This window comes from Peromyscus leucopus, chromosome 5 (assembly GCF_004664715.2).
Source record: "Peromyscus leucopus breed LL Stock chromosome 5, UCI_PerLeu_2.1, whole genome shotgun sequence".
Taxonomy (NCBI): domain Eukaryota; kingdom Metazoa; phylum Chordata; class Mammalia; order Rodentia; family Cricetidae; genus Peromyscus; species Peromyscus leucopus.
The window spans coordinates 9,873,792-9,896,066 of NC_051067.1; the positions used below are offsets into that span (position 1 = coordinate 9,873,792).

The 22,275-nt window shown below is 48.0% G+C and overlaps 1 protein-coding gene across 3 annotated transcripts in view; it reads right to left on the reverse strand.

Moving 5' to 3' along the window:
• Positions 1-7,708: 7,708 nt before the first annotated feature.
• Positions 7,709-22,275, reverse strand: part of Hrh2 (histamine receptor H2) — a 51,267-nt gene continuing 36,700 nt past the window's right edge. For 2 of the 3 annotated variants that reach the window (XM_028863782.2, XM_028863781.2), the window contains exon 3: positions 7,709-10,064. In XM_028863782.2, the coding sequence (XP_028719615.1) occupies positions 9,872-10,064 (193 nt within the window). In that variant the 3' untranslated portion in view covers positions 7,709-9,871. Of the gene's footprint in view, positions 10,065-20,224; positions 20,370-22,275 lie in introns of all 3 variants that reach the window. The other variant, XR_005091552.1, reaches the window with a different exon arrangement.

The following is a 22,275-nucleotide window of genomic DNA, read 5'->3' on the forward strand; positions in this document are numbered from 1 at the left end:
GAATGCCTATCTAAGGAGCCTGCCTTGAGTTCACAGGTATTTAGACAGAAAAACACTTAGTGAGCTTAAGAGAGAAAATGTTTATTTAGGCTCATGGTTCTCGTCCACAATAACCATGGTTCTGTTGTTTTGGGCATGAGGTGGGACAGAGCATCTGAATGGGAAGGGTGTAGTGGCAGAGATGTTCACTGTACGGTATATTCATCCCCTGATGGAGTTAGCATTCTCATGATCAAGTAACTTCTCAAAGCCCCCATCAGCTGGTGGCCAAACAAGCCCTTTAGGGGACATTGTTAGATTCAAACCCTAACAAATACCATGTAAGCCCTTCTGTTGGGTTATTTTTCTAAGCAGGCACAGTCTTATTTGAATTCTGAGGATTCTTTGACAGACTGTAACTATCCTTATCTTACACTGGAGGAACCTGATGTGCCAAATGGTTGAGGATCTGGAGTTCAAGGCCAGCCAGGCACTTACGGCATGGACTTTGAGATGTTTTGGGAGACACAGTGAGGAGAAAATGGGGATTGGGAGCTAGTTAGTTAGGAGTCTATGGACACCTTGGTGAGGTGGTCTGAATGGGATGCCCCCCCTCCAGAATCAGACATTTGAATATTTGGACCCAGTTGGTGGTACTGTTTGGGTAAGTTTAAGAGGTGTGGCTTTGTTGGAGGAAGTATGCAACTGGGGTAGGGTTTGAAGTTTCAAAGTCTTGTGTCATTTCCAGTTGGTTCTCTTTGATTTACGTTTGCAGTTCCAGATGTGAGCTCTCAGCTCTTGGCTTCCAGCCTTAGTCACTGGTCTGGACCTGCGGCCATGTGGTCTCCATCTTATGGACCCACCCTCTGAGATTGAGGGCCCGAACAAATGCTTCTTCTGTAAGTTGCCTTGGTCATGGTGTTTTATCACAGGAGTAGAAAAGTGGCTAAGACACATGACCAAGTCTAACCTAAGGCCCTGGCCATAGAGATTGGAGGGTCGGGAGGCTCTGTGGCTTGCACTTGAACTCCAGAGAAAGCATTCTCAGGATGGAAGCATTCACATTCTCTGTGTGCTCACATTTTCTCCAGGGCACCGAGAGCGTACCAGGCAGCAGGCACACACACAGTGCAGAGGAGAAGCATGGGGGCCTCCTCTTTGAACACCCACCCCCATTTCCTCCCAGAGGTGCTACCAGTAGTGGATAGCAGGACAGTAGTGAATCAAGCCAAGAGTCAGGAAAAATCTGGCCAGATGTGGCTTGGGGAAGAGCTTAGTGTTGTTGTATAGTTTTATTTCCAAATTGCCAATTTCTGAGATCTCTCTTTCTCTCTCACTTGCCATCTGTCTCTCTCAGTCAGCCTTCATATACCCTCCTCCACTCATTCTCTCTTCCCTTGTTCCTCTACCCAATTGTACAGCATTTACTCTATGGCTGATATCATGATGGTAGCTTTACAAATATTAACTCTTTCAGCGCTGTTAATAAAAACCCAAATTTGTATATCTTCCTGAAAAAAAAAATCTAGATCCACCATTCCACACAGCTGTCTTGTTCCACTGTTCAGCAGTTTCTGCAGTATCTCCGGCAGCAGTGACAGTATTGCTAATGTATTCGTAGGGGCAGGGCAGGGGCACAGATGGCTAACAGGGATATTGATCATAAATTGTTGATGTCATCCCTTTTCTCAGCCTTATGCCAGTGAACGTGGGTGGTCCCCTTAGGTGTCTGAGTCTGCCAGGGGTGTGTCTGATATGTTCTTGTGAAGGAGCGATGCAGAAGGATGGGAAGTGATGAGCTATTTTGGTTTGACTGTTCATCACTCCATCTCAGTTCCACGTGAAGAATGGATTTGTTTGCTCAGTCTGTGGACTGCCCTTGGACTTGCTTTTGTTATTAATATATTTGCTCAGAACCTTGAGATGTGCATCTGCTTCTGGGGTTGTTTTTTGCATCCCACCATTTTCATGACAATATACTTGGATGGACCCGTAGGTCCTAGAAGAGACTGAGAGACACATGGAGGGAAGTTAGACTATACCTTCTCAGTTGGTCAAGGCTTCAGACTCAGGGGCTAATTCGGTGTTTACTGTCATAGCTGCAAATTTGAGGATGCTTGTTACACAGCATTGCTGGGCCACCGCTAGCTGCTATAACCTGTCATGGCTGTGTGTCTCTAGTAGGGCCAGCTTCCTTTAAAGAGGTCTGGGAGGAAGGCAGGACTTAGAGGTCATGAGAAGCCCAGGGAAAGTCCAAGGAGGCCTGTGAGTATTTCTTTTCTCTAAATTTTCTCTACTGTTCAGGTAATTGACTTGTTCTACTTTCTAAGGAATAAGGAAGCCAGAGGGCTTTCCCTTAAACACAGGTGCTCTGGGCAGCTGGGGCAGCTCAGGGCCTCTCTGCTGGTGCTGGTACAACTAAGAATGAAACACACTTCTTTGGAGGCACCGTGACAACATGTGACTGCCTACCCACAATCCACGTGTACGCACAGACACTCCAGAGTTTGAAAACAACTGAGGCCTGCTGCACTGAGTCCATCTAACTCAGAAATACCCTCTTCACCTGACCAGCCAGTGTGCTGCAGAGTGCTGCCTGCCCACCCTGGTGATCCGGTGGCTGCAGAGTGCTGGCTGCCCACCCTGGTGATCCGGTGGCTGCAGAGTGCTGGCTGCCCACCCTGGTGATCCAGTGGCTGAGTAGGAACTGCAGCCCGCTGCTTCCACCCAGTATCACCAGAAGGGATCCCATTGCATCTGTCTAACCTGGGGAAAGATGGCAGTTCCGTCTACGCCATATGCGTCACCCTCACATCAACACAAAGAAATCCTGTGTGGAGCCATTGTAAGCCAGGGGCTATCTGTGTCTTCTGGTGAATGTGCATTGCAGCTTCAACAAGGAAACACTGACAGATTATCAGCATCCCATTGCTTAAACATAAAAAGCATTACCAGTGACTCAATGTCGGTGACTAGGGAGACAGACTCATAAATAGGGGACAAGCTCCTGTGGCTAAAAATAATGAGGGAGACCTTTGTGACACTGTTATGATTGAAACTTGAAGATGTAGTGTTGAATTCATGTCCTTACAGATGCTGCAACTTTAGTGCTAAAAAAGAAAAAAATCAAATTTAATTAAACTCTGTGCAGCCGTCTGAGACTGTCGCTTCATCAAAAAATATCAGGGAAAAAGGTGAGGGTGGGGTGTGCCAAATGAACTCCATTTTTCTTTATCATACTATAATGTTTTAGTTTGCATGTCCTTTTTATTTTTTAATGTTTGTAATTGAAATAGAATAACTTTACTTCCCCCTCCCTTTCTTCCTTCCAACCCCAAGTCTCCCCCAACTCTCCAGTTAACAGCCTCTTTTACTTTGATTACTATTACCTAATATATAAATATATGTATGTGTGTATATGCACGTAAAGACATAAATACAACCTGCTGAGTCTGTTTTTGTTGGTGGTGTGTATATAGTTTTAACCAATAAGGGGGTTCATCCTTGGAAGAGGCTAATTCTTTTTTTTTTCCCAGAAGCTTCCTATAGTTCTTTGTTTAGGAGTAGGACACTATGAAAGTTTGCTATGGTGAGATTCTGAGATGTTTCCCTTCCCATGTTGATATGTCCATTGATATTGCCATTTCCCCCATCTTGTTTATATAGCCATTTCTGTTTTCAAAAGACTATCTCTGTAATTACTTATGACTGAAAAATAAATTCAAATAATAAATCAGAAAAGACACAGACTGTTGACAAGCAGGCCTGAGCTGTGACCTCAGCTGTGCTGTTCACTGGGGTTGTTCACTCGGTCATGTTTCCCTCTTCTGGCCCCATTTTGTGGGCGCTAACTGACTGCTGTCTCCTGGAGATTGCCACTGGAAGAACAAGCCTGGGTGTGGGAAAGGGCTTGAGGATGTCAGTTGAAAATGATGGATAGGTTCATCCGGAAGCCACAGAACCCGAAAGGCAACATGAGAGCTTTAGCAAAGCCCCAGGGAGTGAGGCCCTGGTGTGCCAGACCAGCTTCTGAGGACAGCGGCATGGCTGGATGTGAGAAGCCCACTGTGTCCCCTGACCTTGAACAGGGAGACTGGGGACATGGCATTGACATCTGCAATGGCCTCTAAAATTGAATTACAAGTCCCTTAGGGCTGGCAATGGGGTGAAGGGAGCTCTTTCCAGCCACCCAGCAAGCGACCAGTGAGGGCTGATGAATTCTTACTGGAACCCTTAAAATGCTGGTAGGAGATGTGTGTCTATGGCGGTCATTTCCTGCTTGAATAACGTATGCAAACCGCCCAAGCACATTAAGTTCCCATTCTTTATGTGCTGGTTAGCCATCTCCAATACTGGTCCTGAGGACCACAGCCAGCTAGGTGAGTGAAAATGGACTTCTGTGTACTCTGAAAGGTTTGAATTGCCTACCAGCTCAGTTGAGGTAGGATTCTAAACTGATTCCCTGGGTCTGGGCTCCTCAGCAGTTCCCTAACATCCAACATGTACTTGAAATCCAGACTGGACTTTGATAGTACCTGGTTCTGTTGGGCCAGGAGCATTACCCTTAAAAAAAGTCTCAGTGGCTGGGTCCGCATCCTCCCACCTGGTGTATGTATAGCCCCTGCCTCCTGGTCTTGATGTGCCTGCTAGTCTCTGTTCCTGCATGCCTTATTCCTTCCCTGATTCCTCCGTCTCCCTGGAGGGTGGGGAGCACACGCTCAAATGCATCCTCATCTTTGTGTCCCAGAACATAGCTGGAGGTCAAAAGAGAGTGGGCATCGTAAAGTTGGAGGATGATTACAGTCAGGGGAGGGTGAGTCAGGGAGAGCTGGAGTTGAGGGTCAGCTTGGGCTACAAAGTGAGGTCTGGACCAGTCCGGGCTATATAGCGATACCTCATTTCAATTTAAAACAAAAACATGTTACTCTTCTTCTTGATGGACTGTGGGATCCCCCTGTTCCCTGCCTCTGCTCCAAGGCCCCTGATCTGGTTTCCCAACTGAAATATCAACGCTCCATTCCTAAGACAGGCCTTAACTATTTCGGCCCTTTCTTGCTTAATACTTTTCAAAGGCCTCTCTCTCCTTAGGTATAGGGTGAGGAGGAGCCTGAGGCAGCCAGGCAGAGGCTCAGCCCCAGCTGCCCATGAGGGCAGCTCAAGAGCCGATCCCCACATTGCTTCAGCCAGCCCGGGGGACTTGCTGCCTTCCTGTCCCCCACCTTGGCTCACTTACCAGACTTTGCTTGTAATCCAGTTCCTGCTGGTGGAATCCAAGCCCAAGCCTACAGACCATGACCCCGGAACAGGGGCTCCAGGCTCCGGCCGTGGCTGTCTGTCTATCCTGTGCCCCGGTATTTACCACACTCATGGCTTTAATTGAGCAACTCCCTCAAGAACTGACCAACGCCAGCTACAGACTCACCTTCCTGCATTGACCTTTCCAAGCCTTTAGCACGGCTTTGACCTTCTCTCCTGACATACCAAAGGCTGTTTCTGTAAGCGTTGAGTTACCAGCTTTTCTCTGGTTCTTTAGAAAGTTCATCAAGGTGTGTCTTCGTGGTTTCTTCTGGGTGGCCCAAAGTTCAGAATTCTACAACCTCCAGCTTCCTGCCTCCTATCGCAGGGCCCCTTCCCCAGCTGATGCTCAATTACCCAATCGTGTCCTCTACTCCAACCCCTCCCCTCCCTCCCTCCCTCCCCTCCCTCCCTCCTCCCTCCCTCCCTCCCTCCCTCTCTCCCTTCCTCCCTCCCTCCCTCTCTTCCTTCTTCCCTTTCTTCTCTGTGGCCTTCTATTGGGTCCTCTGGTATTGAGCTTTTTACAACATTTGTAAATTTTCTCTTGCCCTTATCCCTTGCCTGCCCTTACACTCACTGTGGGCCTGTCCCCTTGATTCACACACACACATTTCCACTCTGAAGATGTCTTCTCCTGCATAATGAATCTCAGCCTCTGACAAGTTTGAAAATCTCCTTCACAAACACACTTGCCAAGCGCCTGCTGCACACTTGGACCACCAGGTGAGCAGGAAATGCTGGCCCTCCACAAGTCAGCAACAAATGGAGATGTCAGATCATGGAGTGACTGGATGGCGTCTTCCCAGGCTTTTACCAGAATCTTAGCATGTAGCCTTAAAGCAGTTTGGCTTTCCATGGCTTCTGACATGTAGAGGAAGTTCAGCTATTTGGAGAAATGTCTTTGTTTTTGTTTTGTTTTTACTCATTGTGTGTGTGTGTGAGTGTACAGGTATGTGTGTGTGTGTGCATGTGTGTGAGTGTGCATGTGTGCATGCATGCTCATGCAACCAGAGCAGGCTATCAGGTATCTTCCTTTATTGTTTTTGACTTATTATCTTAAGTTAGGGTTTTTCTTTTCTTTCTTTCTTTTTTTGAAATGGTTTATTTATTTTATGTTGATTGGCATTTTGCCAGCTTGTATGTCTGTGTGAGGGTGTCAGATTCCTTGGAATTTGGAGTTACAGACAGTTATGGACTGCTATGTGGGTGCTGGGAATTGAACCTGGGTCCTCTGGAAGAGCAGTCAGTGCTCTTAACTGCTGAGTCATCTCTCCAGACCTGGGTCAGGATTTTTCACTGAACCTGAAGCTCGTTTTTGGCTTAGGTGGTCAGTGAGCCTTCAGGATCTTTCTATCTCTTCCTCGTAATGCCAGAATTATAGGCATATACAGCCGTGCCTATCCCTTTAAGATTGGTGCCGAAGACTTGAACTCAGACCCTCATATGTGGAGGGTAAGTGTTCTCCCATCTCCTTGGCCCCAACTCAACTTTTAAAGGCAATTTCCAATTTATCTTTTCCCTCAGTATTTTATCATGACTTTCCCCCTTCTAAATCAAGATACCACATGATAAAGTTTGGGAGTATTTCCTTGTCAGGGAGAGAGGGAGGGTGCAGTGGGTATTCAGTCCATCCATGCCCTAGGGGCTGGTACCCGAAGGCCATAGGTGGAACAAATAGAGGGGGGAGAAGGGAGAGGGAAAGAGGGTGGAGGGAGGGAGATATCAAGGCAGCTTTGCTTTGACAGCTTTATTGGAACATGGTAACACAGAGCATGGATTTGAAGTCCCACTGCAGCTGTTCCTCTCTAGGTATCACGCACCCCATTTCTGCTTCCCCGAGAGGCTGCAGAAAGCTCCCATCTGCAGGAACCCTGTGAAGTGGCAGGCTGTCCCTGGGCATTGTGGTCTTGAGCCCTGATTGTCTCTGTGATTGGGCAGGTCCGTTTGCACCCGAGGTCTCACACCTCCAGTTACTCAGGCTGTGACTTAAGAGACTCACCTGCCATAGACTCCTGAGGAGACATCGAGATGGGTCTCTTGGACTTTCAGAGGGAATTTGACAGAGACTCAGTGGTCATCTCTGGGGGTCATTGGGCCAAATGATGGCTTGAAGTTTATTGTCAGGCTAGCTCTTAAAAGAGTAGTGTGGACCATTCTTTCCACATTCATCTGACAACCTTTTCATTAAGCTTCTGAGTATGAACACTCTTCCAGGTGCCCAGCAGGAAAATATCAACAGAAGGAACTCATATGTAGGGAGTAAGATGGTATCTAAGAAGCCACAGCCAGCCGGGCGGTGGTGGCGCACGCCTTTAATCCCAGCACTCGGGAGGCAGAGCCAGGCGGATCTCTGTGAGTTCGAGGCCAGCCTGGGCTACCAAGTGAGTTCCAGGAAAGGCGCAAAGCTATGCAGAGAAACCCTGTCTCGAAAAACCAAAAAAAAAAAAAAAAAAAAAAGAAGTCACAGCCAACTGCTGCATTATAACCTCTACAGCCTCTAAAGAAAGTGCCACAGTGTGTGGCAAGGAAGAATCCCTCAAGGAAACGATATTCTAGATGAGTTTCTCATGATGTTGACGTGTCCAGAAGGCAAAAGAGCATTTCGGGTCATGGAACTAGCACTCTGTGTGCCTTGGTTGCTAGAAATAGTAGATCTAAATAAAACTGTAAAGCAAATAGGGGAGGAATTGAGAGAGGTGGAGGATGGTGCAGGGGGAGCTGGAGGGACATGGAAGCTGACCAAGCCGGGCCAGTGGGCCATCCTCAAGAAGGCTCTATCCTGTAGGTGACACAGTAGGGCATGCATTTTCACAGCCCGTCAAGGCTGTTGTGTGGAGAGCTGACTGGGGGAAGGGTAGGGTGGTGGCAGAGAGTGCAGGAAAGAGATCTAAGCAGCTTGTCCCGCTGTCTTGTTGGAGACTTCAGCAGCTGGGGCAGGTGAACCAGGGAAGATGAAGATTACCAGTTGAATGGTGGATATGTGTTGGGGCGAAGACTCTAGAGTGTCCACCATGAGAAGCAAGGCGAAAGGAGGGGCCGAGGCTGACCTTAGCTTTTGAAGCTCAGGATGTGTTCTTTGCCTGAGAAGTGGGACTTTAGAGAAGCAGGTGAGGGAGACGTTGGAGAGTGTGGTTGTGGACGTGTTAAAGGTAAGGTACCTTTGAAGTATCCAGGTGGAGGTGAAGCATGGCCTGATGCCTTACCTACAGCTGTAAATCAGTAAATCCTTATGTCTTGTGTCTAAATGTAGATGAGGTCCCAAAGGGAGGGCCAGAGTGATAAGTCTCAGCACTGAGCCCTAGAGAGCAGCCATATCTGATGGTTGTGTGGAGGATAATGAGTCACAAAGAGGGATTAAAAAGTTAAGGGTGGATTTGATGAGGTATAGGAGAGGGTCTTGGAAACCAAGGAAGCATGGGTATCAGGAGAGGTTGAGGTTAAGGAAGGGCAACACCACTGAGAAGAGCTCTCACCCTCTCCACCTCCTTGAGTCTCTTCAGTAGTTCTCTAACTACAGAAAGGGAGCTTGTCTATTTGCACAGAGGAGTAAAGAGCAGCCCGGAATGCCCAGGTCATGTAGCCAGCAGAAGGCAGCGCTGGGTTGACCCACACATTTGCACCCTTTGCATTTCCCCAACTTTCACCTGTCCTTCCCTGGGACCCATAGACACACTTGTCCTCCAAGTCCACTGCACACCACTTCTTGTTTATAACAAGCACCATCAGTGGCTGTATCTCAGCATGGAGGGCTTCCCGGAGGGCTATGATTTTCTAGAGGAGGGTTAGCTGAGTTGAGAAACTATCTTGACTTTTCTTCTGAGTGACAGTGTAGTATAGTTTTAAGAACATGAACATAAACCTGGATTTTCATCCATCCATCCATCCATCCATCCATCCATCCATCCATCCATCCATCCATCCACCCATCATCCATCCATCCATCCATCCATCCATCCATCCATTTTTTCACACATCCACCCACTCACCAAGTACTTTCTGAGTACCTCTATCCCAGGCACATTTTCTAGCTGAGTGGCCTTAGGTATACTTCACACTTCTCTGACTCTCAGTTTCTATCTCTGTAACATTTGGACAGTAATGCTTATCCTAAGCACATAATGTATAAATTATGAGAGCCCATGTAGGCAAAGTACTTAGCACCCAGTTAGGTGTTTGTGGAGGGCAATTTCTTTCCTCTTCCTTCCCCCCTATTCCCTTCTCTTCTTTTCTGCTCATAATGAGATCCCATAAGGGAGTGAGACCAGTGCTTTATAGTAACATCCTTTGCCCTGCTCAGCAGATGTACATGTTTTCTACAGAAGCACACCCATACATGCATGTGTGTACATCTATGTCCGCTGCCTCTGCTCACGACTCCCAGGGCCAGCACCAATGTGAGCTTTGAAACCAAGGAATTCAGCATAAATAAGCCAAAGCACCTGTCTGGAGTTTGCTCACAGGGAAGCTGGTTGTGTATTCTGTGAGTCCCCAGGCTCAGGCTGAACTTTGTCCTCAGTGGTCTGGGGGCTTGGTCCACAGGGGCTCCAGAAAGGAGATCCAGGTAATATGGGCAGGATCTTGGTGTTCTGGGCAGGATCTAGACAGCCTCACAGGGCAATGCCCTCATTCTTTCCTGTGATGGTGTCCTTTCTGTCTTCTCCGACAGTGGCTCTCCTGACTGCTCCTCCGAGGGGCCTTCTGGGTGTTGCTGGAGAAAATGAAGCCCCCATAGGCTCTTACAGCAGCTTAGAAGGTTATTGGAGCATGTGGTGTAGGACAGCGCTGGTTTCCTGCAGAGACACAAGCATAGGTTAGAGCTGGGGTGGTGTCAGCTTGACATACACATGGGAAGGGAACCCTCAGCTGAGGGAATGCCTCCATCAGATTGGCCTGTGAGCATGTCGGTGGGGGTTTTCCTTGATTGCTGTTTGCTGTAAGAGGATGCAGCCCACTGTGGGTGGTACCATCCCTAGGCAGGAGGGCATGGGCTTTGTTAGGAAGCTAGCCGAGCAAGCCAGAGTGAGCAAGCCATTTAGCAGCTTTCTTCTTTTGGTTTCTGCTTCAAGCTCCTGTTTTAGTTCCTGCCTTGGCTTTCCACCATGATGGACTGTCACCTGTAAGCTAAAATGAACCATTTTCTCCCCAAGTTGCTCTTGGTTATAGATATCTGCCCCCCAGCAACAGAAAGCAGGCTAGTAGAGCAGGTAGTCAATGAGACAAGCCCATGGGGCCAAGGATGAGCCTCTCTGCTGCACTTTCACTAAGCCTGGACCTGGAATAAGAGGTGTGGGATGGCAGGGATTCTCTTCCCTGCCTAGAGCAGTTCATGGGCAGCAGCAAGGAGGATCATTCAGGAGCCTTGCCTTCAAATCCCAGCTCTGCTTCTGCATGCTGCATTGGCATGGTCAGTTCTGATCCTCTGAACCTCTTATGGAGCTACTCATAGCTACATTCTCCAACTCTGGTAAGAACTCATTGTTATACAACACACCTGAACAAATGCCTTATGCAGGAGGGGCCCAGGTAATGTGTGCTATGTTTGTATCTTTTTAAAAGTCTTGCAGCACTGGGAATGGAGCCCAGAGACGTTTCATGTCTGTCTGGCATGAGCTGGGGAAGTCTGGGAAAACACCAAAGTTTTGCTGCCATCCAGTGGGGGTAATCAGGCTCACTGCTCCTCCTTCCAACAGAGGGAAGGGAAGAACGCTGTACTTCCTGCGTGCTTCTGCCTGTCACAGGGTGGCTGGGGCTGTGGATGCCTGACTTTGGAAGGCCCTGTGAACAAAGACACAGCTGGTCCCCAGCCTCCTCCTAAGCTTGGCACTCTGGCCGAGCTCCTGCTGGGAACCCCCAGGTGGCCCTGTCTCTCTCTCCTAGCACACTGCACCTCTAACTGGACAGCAAGGTCATGCCTGTGGCATTTTGGAGGTTATTGTTACCACGTGAGCAATGTACATATTTGGCCAAGCTAGCAAGGAGGTATCTGCCCTTGGAAGAACATTCCAGGGGTTCTGAGAAAGCACTTCTTGCTGAAATTACTAGAGAAGCAACCTCAAGCCGAGGGTAACTAGCTTTTGTCCTCTATGGAGCCTTGTAATTAATTACCCAAGAAATGCTGCTTGGAAAACATTACATGTTCACAGTAAAATGCCAAACATAGAGAACAAAAAGGACACAAATAAACAACTCAAATAAACCCCTCCTCCAGCAAGTCTTTCTGTTACACAGTTCAGTTATTAGATATTTTTGAATGAAATACATCAATCATCCAAACAGATTCTATTTAAAGTGCCTATACATGATTTAAAGAATGTTTAAATTAAGAACTCTAACTCACCAGCACCTGATTCACTTCAGCAAATATTTCTATTTTTCTCTGTCTACATTTTTTATGTAGATGTATTATTATGTTTTATGATTGTTTTTCTCTGCAGCTGACATTTTTGCTCTTGCCTCGTTACCCTGAGACAGGTCTCTCACTGAACTTGAAGTACAACCTTTTGGGTAGGCTGGCTGGCTGACTCGCAAGCTCTGGAGACCCACTTGTCTCCTCCCCTCCAGGCTGGGGTTATAAGCACATGTGACCATGCCTGGCTTTTTAATAAGGGTTCTGAGAATTTGAACTGAGGTACAGCAAGAGTTCTTACCCACTGAGCAAATCTCTTAGCCCCTGTTTTCCTTAATTTTAATAGCCACATTTATCTATTTCCCCTTCTGGGTTTGTTTATGAAATCCTTGACATCTCAAGGTCATCAAAATATCCCATATCTGGAACTGACTTTTGTGTGTCACATGACATCCAATATTATTTTCCCATGTTCCTTCCTGACCCCTCCCATTCCCATTTTTTAAGCAAATGATTTTCCTACCTATCTGTGTGTGAGTTTCTCCACCTGGTCCTTGTTTCCCTTCTGGTGGACATGTTATTATCTGGTGGACATATTATTCCAATGTTATTATCGTTCTTAATTTAAGCAAAATCTGTGAAAACATCCATCTCCATTCTTTAGCCATTGACTTGTTTGTTTTGATAAGTTTTGCCAGAATTCTCCAAAGAACTACTTTTGGGTTTGCTCTTCTTCTTTTGATTAAGGCTTTGTCTTTTGCTTTACCCATGTTTACTCTGTTGTTATTTGCTTTATTGTGTTGATCTTCTTAACTTTCTAAATTTCTAAATTTCTAATTGGACATTTAGTTCCTAAACTCAAACTCATGTTTTAGGCTCTAAGTGTTTACATCTGCATTTCTCTTTGAGGGCTGCCTTCAGGAACACTGTATGCTTTATTATCTTTTCACTGTTGGCCAGCTTAAAGGTTTTTTTCTCTTCATCCCACAATCTACTAAGGAATGTGCTTGCAGGCTGGTAAAGGTTTCTTTTGCTGTTATTTAATTTTGTCATAGTTAGAGGAATGCTCTATGAGCTGTAGCCCTGGCTAGCCTGGATCTTGCTATATAGCGCTGGCTGGCCTTGAACTCATAGAGATCCACCTGCCTCTGCCTCTGGGACTAAGGGTGTGTGCCACCACACCCAGCTCTAGTCATATGTTTGAGAGGAATGTGTTCTGTCTTTGTTGGGAAGAAGTGCTTATCAGTTTATTACACTTTCTATTGTGTTTACAAAATATTACACGCTGATTTTTAAATGTGGATAATACATTATACATTTTATATTCTATTATAATTATTTGTTAATTTCTCACAACATTACATGTTTTTAAAGAGAGGCCCTTTGGTACATCTAAGTTTAAAATTATCTTTCTGGGAGATTAACTCTCATCAAAATATGATGGTCATATTTATCTTTAATAATATCTTCCACTCAGTTTATTTATATGATATTAATAAAGCTAGCTAGATTTCTTTTTGTTAGTATTAGTATATGGTATCTGATATATATGTTCTTCCTTATACTATCAATATTTTTGTTTCATATATGTTAAATCTGTTTATTATAAAAATATTTGTTTTAAAAAGTCAAATTTGACCATCTTCTTATCTTTTTTTTTTTTTTTTTTTTTTGGTTTTTCAAGACAGGGTTTCTCTGTGTAGCTTTGGAGCCTGTCCTGGAACTCACTTTGTAGACCAGGCTGGCCTTGAACTCACAGAGATTTGCCTGGCTCTGTCTCTCGAGTGCTGGGATTAAAGGTGTGTGCCACCACCGCGCTGCTCAGCTTCCTTCCTTCTTTTAAAAAGTACTTATTATTATTACTGTAGTGTGTGTGATGTGTGGGGTGTACAAATGCCGTGGCAGTCAGAGGACGACTTCCTGGAGTCAGTTCTCTCCCTCCACCTTTATATGGTGTCTTAGTTAGGTTCTCTGTTGCTGTGAAGAGACACCATGACCATGGCAACTCTTATAAAGGAAAACATTTAATTGGGTGGCTTACAGTTTCAGAGGTTCAGTCCATTATCATCATGGTTGGGAGTATGGCAGTGTGCAGGCAGACATGGTGCTGGCTACATCCTGATCAGAAGGCAACAAGAAATGGACTGTCTCACCGGGTGTAGCTTGAGCATAGCCCACCCCCACAGGGACACACTTCCTCCAACAAGGCCACACCTTCTAAGAGTGCCACTCCCTTTGGGGGCCATTTTCCTTCAAACCCCCACATGTGGCTTCTGGGGATTGTACAGCAGGCTCAGTTGAGCCATTTCACACACACTTCTGTTGAGACAGTGTCTTACCACATAGCCCAGGCAGGCCTTGGATCCACTCCTGGGTCTCAAGCTCCCCAGTGCTGGGACTGTAGGTGTGTGAGGCCATGCCTGGCTCTTCATGTTTTTTTTAATGGTTAATTTACCCTATTGGCCAGCGAGAAACATTTTCTGTTTCTCTCATCTTGCTTCACATTTTACATTTGTTCTGCCCTGTTTGTATGTCCCCCATCTTTTCTTGCTTTGTTTTAAATTGCCCTTTTTCTTCATTCTCTTACCATGTGTCACGTGGATTTCTACCTTCTATTTTAAAATAAGGCTTTCCAAGCATTTTGACAAACATGTGTAACTGTGAGAAGTCCAGCAGCCTAGGCCATCATCCACACCAAGCCATGCTGGGATTCCCACACTGTGCAGACTAGATCCTCTGTTCGCAGACACTAGCGGGCTTTGCATTCTCAACCCCTCTCACAGCCCCATGGCCCATTTCTGCTTTGAGCCCCAACACTTGGAGCAAAAGGATGTTAATGGGCTCCAAGAGAGAACAGAGAGGGGCCGGTGTCATCGTGACACCTGCCTTCCACCTTCTCGTTGTCTCCTCCGGGAAACTTTAGCTCTTTCTGGAGGTCGCGCCCCCCCCCCCCGCCCCCGCCCATGTGGAAGAGGTGGAGCTGACCTCTTCCCTTTGCTTTGGCTTCTTCCCTTTTCATGGCAATTGGTTTCAAGGCAGCAGAACCAAGACCCAGTTCAGTCAGTGAAACATAATCCTGAAATTTTCTCTGCAGCAGTCAGGTGGGGAGCCACTTCTCTGTTGGGTCCGAGAAGACAGTAAGACAGGAGCTTGGGGGTGTTGCAGGTCACGTGGGGAGAGGGTGAGCATGAAGCCTGTTGACAGCGGGAAGCTGAGCTGAGAACTGATGAAAGACCAGTTCCTGATGACCTTCAACATTGGTTCTAGCCATGCTCAAGCTACCCTTGACCTCGCAGTTCTGTGAGTCAGTTACCACCCAAAATCCACCGCTTTTCACTGAATTTCTGCTACTAGTGCTTACCAGTGTCCAGACTAAGAATATTCCCAAATAAATGTTATTTGAATCAGCGTCTTTCAACTGAGGGCGTTAGAATATATTCAGTACCTGTGGTCAGAACCCAAAGGCGTTAGAATATATTCGGCACCAGTGGTCAGAACCCAGCATCAAGGCTCCTTCGTGAGATGCCTCCCTCACTTCTTCTGCAGGCCCCAGGTTTCCCTCTGTGATAATACTAATAGCAACATCCCAGGACACCAGCGTAGGCCTCTTCCATCGCCCTCTGCTGCCTGCAGGGCAGATGGCCGGGCAGAGCCACTGACCGGCTCCTCCTGTGCCTGTAACTCGGCATGTTTTCCCTAACACTTGACAGGCCTTCTTTCCTTTCCACTTCCGTGGTGATGGGGCTGGAAGCAGGGCCGCTGAGCACTGTTCCTGGCCCATCATTTCCTCTTTGATGACAGTTTCTACTCCTGTTTCAAGGCTGTCCAGCTGTCACCTCCTTGCTGTCTCTGAGTTCTGGTGTTATTGACTCCCTCATGTTTCTGCATTTGTTTCCCTGAGCTAGCCGCTGGATTGCTTCTCTGTCTCCCAGACTAAGCTAAGAATGGCATAATAGCATGTGCTGGATTTTCCTTTCTTTTACATTTGAAAAATGACATGTATTTATTTGTGTGTGTGTATGTGTGTGTGTGTGTGTGTGTGTGTGTGTGTGTGTTGCATGTGCCATACTGCCTATGTGGAAGTCAGGGGACATCTGTATCAGTTGGTTTGCTCCTTCTACGATATGGGACCCAGGGATCAAACTCAGATTGTCAGCTTGGCAGCAAGCACCTTATTTCTCCAAGCCATCTCCCCTGGCCTGTTCTTTCATCTTCTATTCCTTGTCTGTCGTCAGAGTGGGTGCTCATGTGTGTGAACCGACAAATGAATGTTTCAGTCAATCTCACATAGACAGTGACTCACCTGTCTTCTGACTTGCTCAGTTTAGACAGGTAGGTGTTGGAACGCCCCATCTGGTTGACTCTGGAGTCCTCACCTGCTCGCTGCCTACGTCACCTCTCACAGCTTGTCTGCAAGAGCCTCGTGAGCAGGAACCCCAGCAGAGAGTGGCAGGTGAGGCGTATGTATGCACGAGTGTGCGTGTGTGCGTGTGTGTGCATGTGTGTGTGTGTGCGCACGTGCGTGCACACAGGTGGGTATATGTGTTTGTGGGGTGTGGAGGGGTGCTGCTGCTGCTGCCATTTCAGCAGATATCTGAGCAATAGCTCTGTCCTTGGGTAAAGATGGAAGAACCGGAAATAGGGTTCCTGTGTTCTGTTTGATCAGCACTTGAGTTTGATCCCTGGGACTCACATGGTAGAAGGAGAGAACTAATTCCCACAGGTTGTCCTCTGACTTCCACATGTGTGCCATGGTACACACACACACACACACACACACACACACACACACACACAGATACACAGACACAAACACATAGACAGACACACAGAAACACACACACAGAGACACACACACACACACACACAGACACAGACACAGACACAAACACATAGACAGACACACAGAAACACACACACAGAGACACACAGACACACAGACACGCAGACACACAGACACACACAGACACACACACACACACACACACACACACACACAGTTAATGTGATTTTAAAAACCCACAGAAAATGATTGACAAGAAGCAGTACTGTCTGAGTCTGTCGCTGGCTGCTGCACCCTCTTCTACATCACTACCACAGTGGCAGGTACCACAAGGCAAGGGGCGAGTTTTCACAGACCATGAAACTGAGGCTCCGGGTAGGTGGAGATGCCCCAAGTATTCTCAGCAGAGGTCAGTTTGAACCCATGCCGTCTGACTCCAAACATACCTCTTCCCTATGAGGACATGTTGCTCCCTGGGAGGCAGACTGCATGCATGAGATAGAATGGTACCCAGAGACAGCCCCAGAGACAAGAAGATGGTTTGGGCTGGGTAACCAACCTCCAGTACATGAGCGACAGCACACACAGATTGACAGCTGAGGTATAGAGCGAGAACAATGTGCAGACCTTGGAGTGAGCAGAAAGCAAGAGGGCATGAGCTTAGAGGAGTGCATTCCTGTGTGGTTGGGTATGCACACACACGTGCATGTCCAGAGTCTGGGAGTGTGTGCCTGGGAGTGAGAAGCAGGTCTGTCATAGCCATTTCTTTCTCTGAGGTGTGAGGAGAGAGTGACATTGGTTTTTGCCTGGTACAATAGATGGGAATGCAGCAGCACCCCCAAAGGTTTGGGGGTATGGGGCTGAGGGAACGGCATGAGCTGGGGCTTGTGCTTTGAGGACTGGAGAGGGGGAAAATCTGCTGGAGAAAAAGCAGGAAGATGCAGAGGAGACAAAGAACCAGGAGGATGCAGAGGATACAATGGCATCCTTTGCCACAGTGGGATGGTCCTGACTGAGGTATGATCTACAGGCACTGGGAGCTGCTAAGGCACTGGAGCAGAGGGGTTAGTTAATTGTTTAACATTCCTGGGGTGCTCACTGGCATAGTTCCCTGTGGCCTAGTCTGGCCCTTCCCCAGGACTCTGTGTGGGGGCTGTGAGTGTGTCAGAGGAGGGGGGGGACTTGTCTCTCTGTTGTCTGCATCTTGACTGTCCCCCAAATGTTCATGGCTTGATGGCCAGCCAGGTATACTAGTGGGGTGGGGTGGGGTGGGGAGTGAGCCTTTGAAAGGAGGGGCTTAGTGGAGGGAAGTTTGGCCATTGGTAGCAAGCTCTTGAAGGGGAAATTTAGCCCAGCTGCCTCCTCTCTCTCTCTTTCTCTCTGCCTCCCAGCCATGATGAGGTGAACTGTTTGCTCTCCAACCTTCTCTGATAGACTGGCGGCCTCAGCCAGCTTACCTCACATTGAGACACGTGAGTGAACCCAAGAAGAACCTCTCTTGTGAAGTTGCTATCTCAGCTATTCTATGTCAGTGAGAGAAGGCTGACTAATATTCCCCCTGTCAAGAAACAGTTTCCCACCACTGGAAGGGTGCAGGGAAGAGGGTCTAGGCAGCTTTCACAACTGTCCTCTCTAAAGGTGAAGTGTATGATCCCACACTCATTGAGTCTGTGCTGGGTGTTTGGGCCGGGGCTCTCTCAGCGGCCTGTTGGGTGAGTACCTGCTTGGGTATCTAGAGATGGAGGTCTAGCCGAGGACGTGGAGCTGTTGAGTACAGAGATGGAGGCACATCACACCACTAGATCCAAACTTTGGGTACTGGGCAGACGGGAACCACTTACTGAGCAGTTACACACACCAGGCCTTGCTCTGGGCATTTTGTGTACTCAGTCATTTCTCACACTAATGCTGGAGATGGATTACTGTGGTTTCCTTACAGAGGCACCACAAAGGTCCAGACAAGTCGGGACACTTGCCTAAGGTGACACAGGCAGCAGGTGGTGCTGGGTGTGCTATAGCACGAGACAGTGCTTGAAGGACGACGAAGGTATGGAGAGCCCCACTTCCACGTCAGCCCTTCCCCGTCTCTTTGTCGCCCTGGTGTTGGACTGCTGAGCAAAAGCCTGTGAGAATCTCCAAGACCTCCCTTCACTTTTCAACTCCCAGGTGGGGAAGAGGACGTGTTGGTCACATTATCTGGAAGATGAGGGCCTGGAACCCAAGGACTCAAAGCAAATAAAGGATGCAGCCCCGGGAGCCCAGCTGCACCTCACTGCATGCCATGCTCTCCTCGGGATGCATGAAGCAGAGCTGGGGCCAGGATCTACACGGTTCCATTCTCTGGAATGTGGGTCTCACTCAGGCCTCCCTAGTCCTAGCCTTTTGTTCACCTTGTCTAGTTGTTCAAACAATCCTCTCCTGAAATTGGATCTTAAAAAGTTAGTGTGTGTGTGTGTGTGTGTGTGTGTGTGTGTGTGCTTGTGTGTGCGTGTGTGTGTATGAGAGAGCATGCACATGTGTATGCCGTGGTGCACATGTGGAAACCAGAGGACACTTGCAAGAGTCAGCTCTCTGTACCATGTGGATCCGGGGGATTAAATCAGGTCATCTGCCTTGGTGGGACATGGCTTTACTCACGGAGCCATGCCACTGGCCCCAGGATTGCTTATCTAAGATAAAGGAGATCTGGAACTGCCCCCCACCCCCGCTTATGAAAAAGACCCCGGAGTATCTGATGCAGCTCTGGAAGTTCACGTGCTTGGATCATCTTACCCCGAGGAGGCAGGAAAGCGGCAAGCTGCTGTGGGATGGTCTGTATGTCAAATGTGTTGCTCTGATTGGTCAATAAATAAAACACTGATTGGCCAGTAGCCAGGCAGGAAGTATAGGCGGGACAAGGAGAGAGGAGAATTCACGAGCCACGTGGCAGCTTATAGATGAATAGAAATGGGTTAATTTAAGATATAAGAACTAGATAACAAGAAGTCTGCCATGGCCATACAGTTTGTAAGCAATTTAAGTCTCTGTGTGTTTACTTGGTTGGGTCTGAGCAGCTGTGGGACTGGTGGGTGAGAGAGATTTGTCCTGACTGTGGGCCAGGCAGGACCAGGAAAACTCCAGCTACAGCATGCCTGCTCCATCAACGGGGAACTAAAGCTTGGTGAAGTCCCTCGTGTTACTCAGCTCTGGGGCTGTGAAGCCTGGGCCCAGCTTTGTTCTGGGCCTTAATTTGCTCTCCAGTGTCTCAATGGCGTCAGCCTTGAAGTTAGGACAGAGGTTTTCCTTTACATGGCTCTTCCTCAGTTCCCTCAGAGAATTCTTTCTCCTTCCCCTGTTCCCACGGCCATCTTTATAGGCCAGTGGTCTTTCTTCTTGTTTGGTCTTTACGCTCTGCTCTGGTCAGCTGGCCACACAGTAATAGGACATTTCCAGGATCCTATTGCAGATGTGGCCTTGAGGAAGTGATACCCTCAGATGTGGCTAGTGTCAGGGAGGCCCATATAGCCTGTCCTGAAGACAAAGAAAGTGGAACAAACTGCCTAAAATATCCCTTCCCTCTAGCCCAGAACTCTGTTTCTAGAAACTCAGTTTCTAGGAAAAGTCTGAAAGGAAACTGGGTGTTCTCTGTTTGAGGATATTCGTCATGGAGTTGCTCACAACATCAAACAGACACCAGAGCCTGTGAATAGGACTGATTCTTGACATGCCCAGAAGAGCTTAGCAGCTGGCCAGCTGTTACCCAGGCTCAACATTCCACTTGTACCTGCTTAGAGGTGTCACAGGACTGATCTAGAAGGGCCCAGACAGCCTGGGGAACTTACCCCAGAGGCTGGAGGTGGGGTGAGTCCTGTAGTGACTGCCTTCATCGTCCAGAGTCACTGGGGTCACAGATGGACGTGACAGAGCTGTCTGACACTGGACACTTAAGGTTTTCCTTCATCTGTGAAATCGTGGTCTGTCTGCTCCCTGTGCAGAAGGAGAGGAAGACTCTTATCCCAGGGGGTACCTAGGCATGTGCTGACACCCAGCGGGAAGTGCTGACACCGTCAGTCCACTTTTCAGATGGAGGCAGTTGTAGAGAAAGTAAGTGATGCCCAGGTCAGCTGGCCGCCCCCTGAGAGTCAGCTTCAAAGATAGGGATTGGGAGTGAGCTTGCCAAAGTGAGAATCAGAGCAAGCATCAGCAGCCATGAGAGAGGGGGGGAAGGGGGAGAGAGTGAAGGAGAGAGAAAGAGAGAGAGAGAGAGAGAGAGAGAGAGAGAGAGAGAGAGAGAGAGAGAGAGAGAGAGAGAGAGAGAGAGAGAGCTGCTTAGAGGCTAGTCTTCACAGGGCAGTGCAAAAAGACTCATCTTCCCACTGTGATTTGGGGACCACACCTGGACATGGAGAAGAAGGCTGTGCAGGGTTGCCACTTCCGGAGTCCATGGCACTAAGAATGAGGATTCTCTGACTTTCAGCTGTAGATTCTATTTGGACAAAGATGAACATTCCCTCCAAGAGGAGAAGGGTGGCTCAGAAGGTCATAAAACTTGCTAGGAACTTTTCCCCTGAGCTTATACAACAGTGAACAATCACTTTGGAAAAGGAGACCCTTGGGTTGCAGCCACTTGCAAGTTATACCAAAAGCTGCAGTGGATTAGAGTCTCAGTGCTCTCACTCAAGCTGGGGTATGCTTTTCAGGGATACAGCTGTCTGAATTGCACATGCTCCTGTGACCCCAAGAAATTCATCAGCCTGCCTGGCAGGACCTGGGTGGACTTGTCTCTGGCCTGTTTTTGCCCTTCATCTGGGACAAACTGGAACTAATATAGTCAGGGACTTCCCTGCCACCCATCTGGAATGCCAGCCAGTGGGTGATGATGGTGAGTGGGTGGTCTTCCAACACAGGACTGCATCTTATGTGGGCTGTAATGCGGTTTGCCCTGTGCCCTGCGGCTTTGGCATGGGTCACATCAGGACAAGAAGACCTACTGGTGGTTATGTGGCAATATTTGCTACTCCAGTGCTCATTACAGGCCCCCATTCACTCCTTTTCTCTAGGCAGGGAGGACACGCCCACCCCCACCCCCACCACCAGTGAGGGGGTTCTCAGATGTAGACACCCTGCAATGTTATCCTGTCCTGGCTCCCAACGCTCTGCTATAAACAGCTTCTGTGTTACATAAATACCAGTGTCACCCCAAGGCCAAGGCCCCTGGGGCTCCCTGCTGTTTCTGCCGGGGGTGGGGGGGGGCAGAACCTGCTCTTTTAAAGGTGAGGAAATTGAGTCTCAGAGAAGGATGTGACCTTCTCAGGGTCACAGTCACAGACCCTCCTACAGAAGAGGCAGAGGCACCGGAAGCCAGGCAGCCTCTTCCAGAGATCTTGCTGCAGAGCCGCCTTGTGCCCAGCCGATGCCCTCACCTGGCCCTGCGCTGGCACTTGTAGCTAATCATGACAAGAACAAATTTTGCTGCACTCCCTCTACACGCTAAGTGATTCATTAGTATGAAAACCGGATTCTTCATTGTCGCTGCCTGAGATTCTTGACACATCACAGTTGGGGTTGTGGGCATAATTTCACTCCCTTGTGAAGCATTTTTATGTAGTTATTGTTGGAAGAGTCCCCTGTGACTAATCCAAGTTCCCAGCTTTCAGATGAAGGCTCAGGAGCCCACTTGAGTAACTCATCAGTGGCCTGAGACAAATCCACCGAAGCCCCAAACTTTTCAGCTTCTCTTATGTGCAGAAAGGTCACAGGGGAATCAAATCTACTGCCTGCAGGTGCTAGCACAGTGTGCCAGGCACTGTGTGTGAACTGGTGACAACTCTCATCCCAACTGCTTTAGGAAGGTGATTTTAATTCCCATTTTTCAGATGGGCAAACTGGGGCT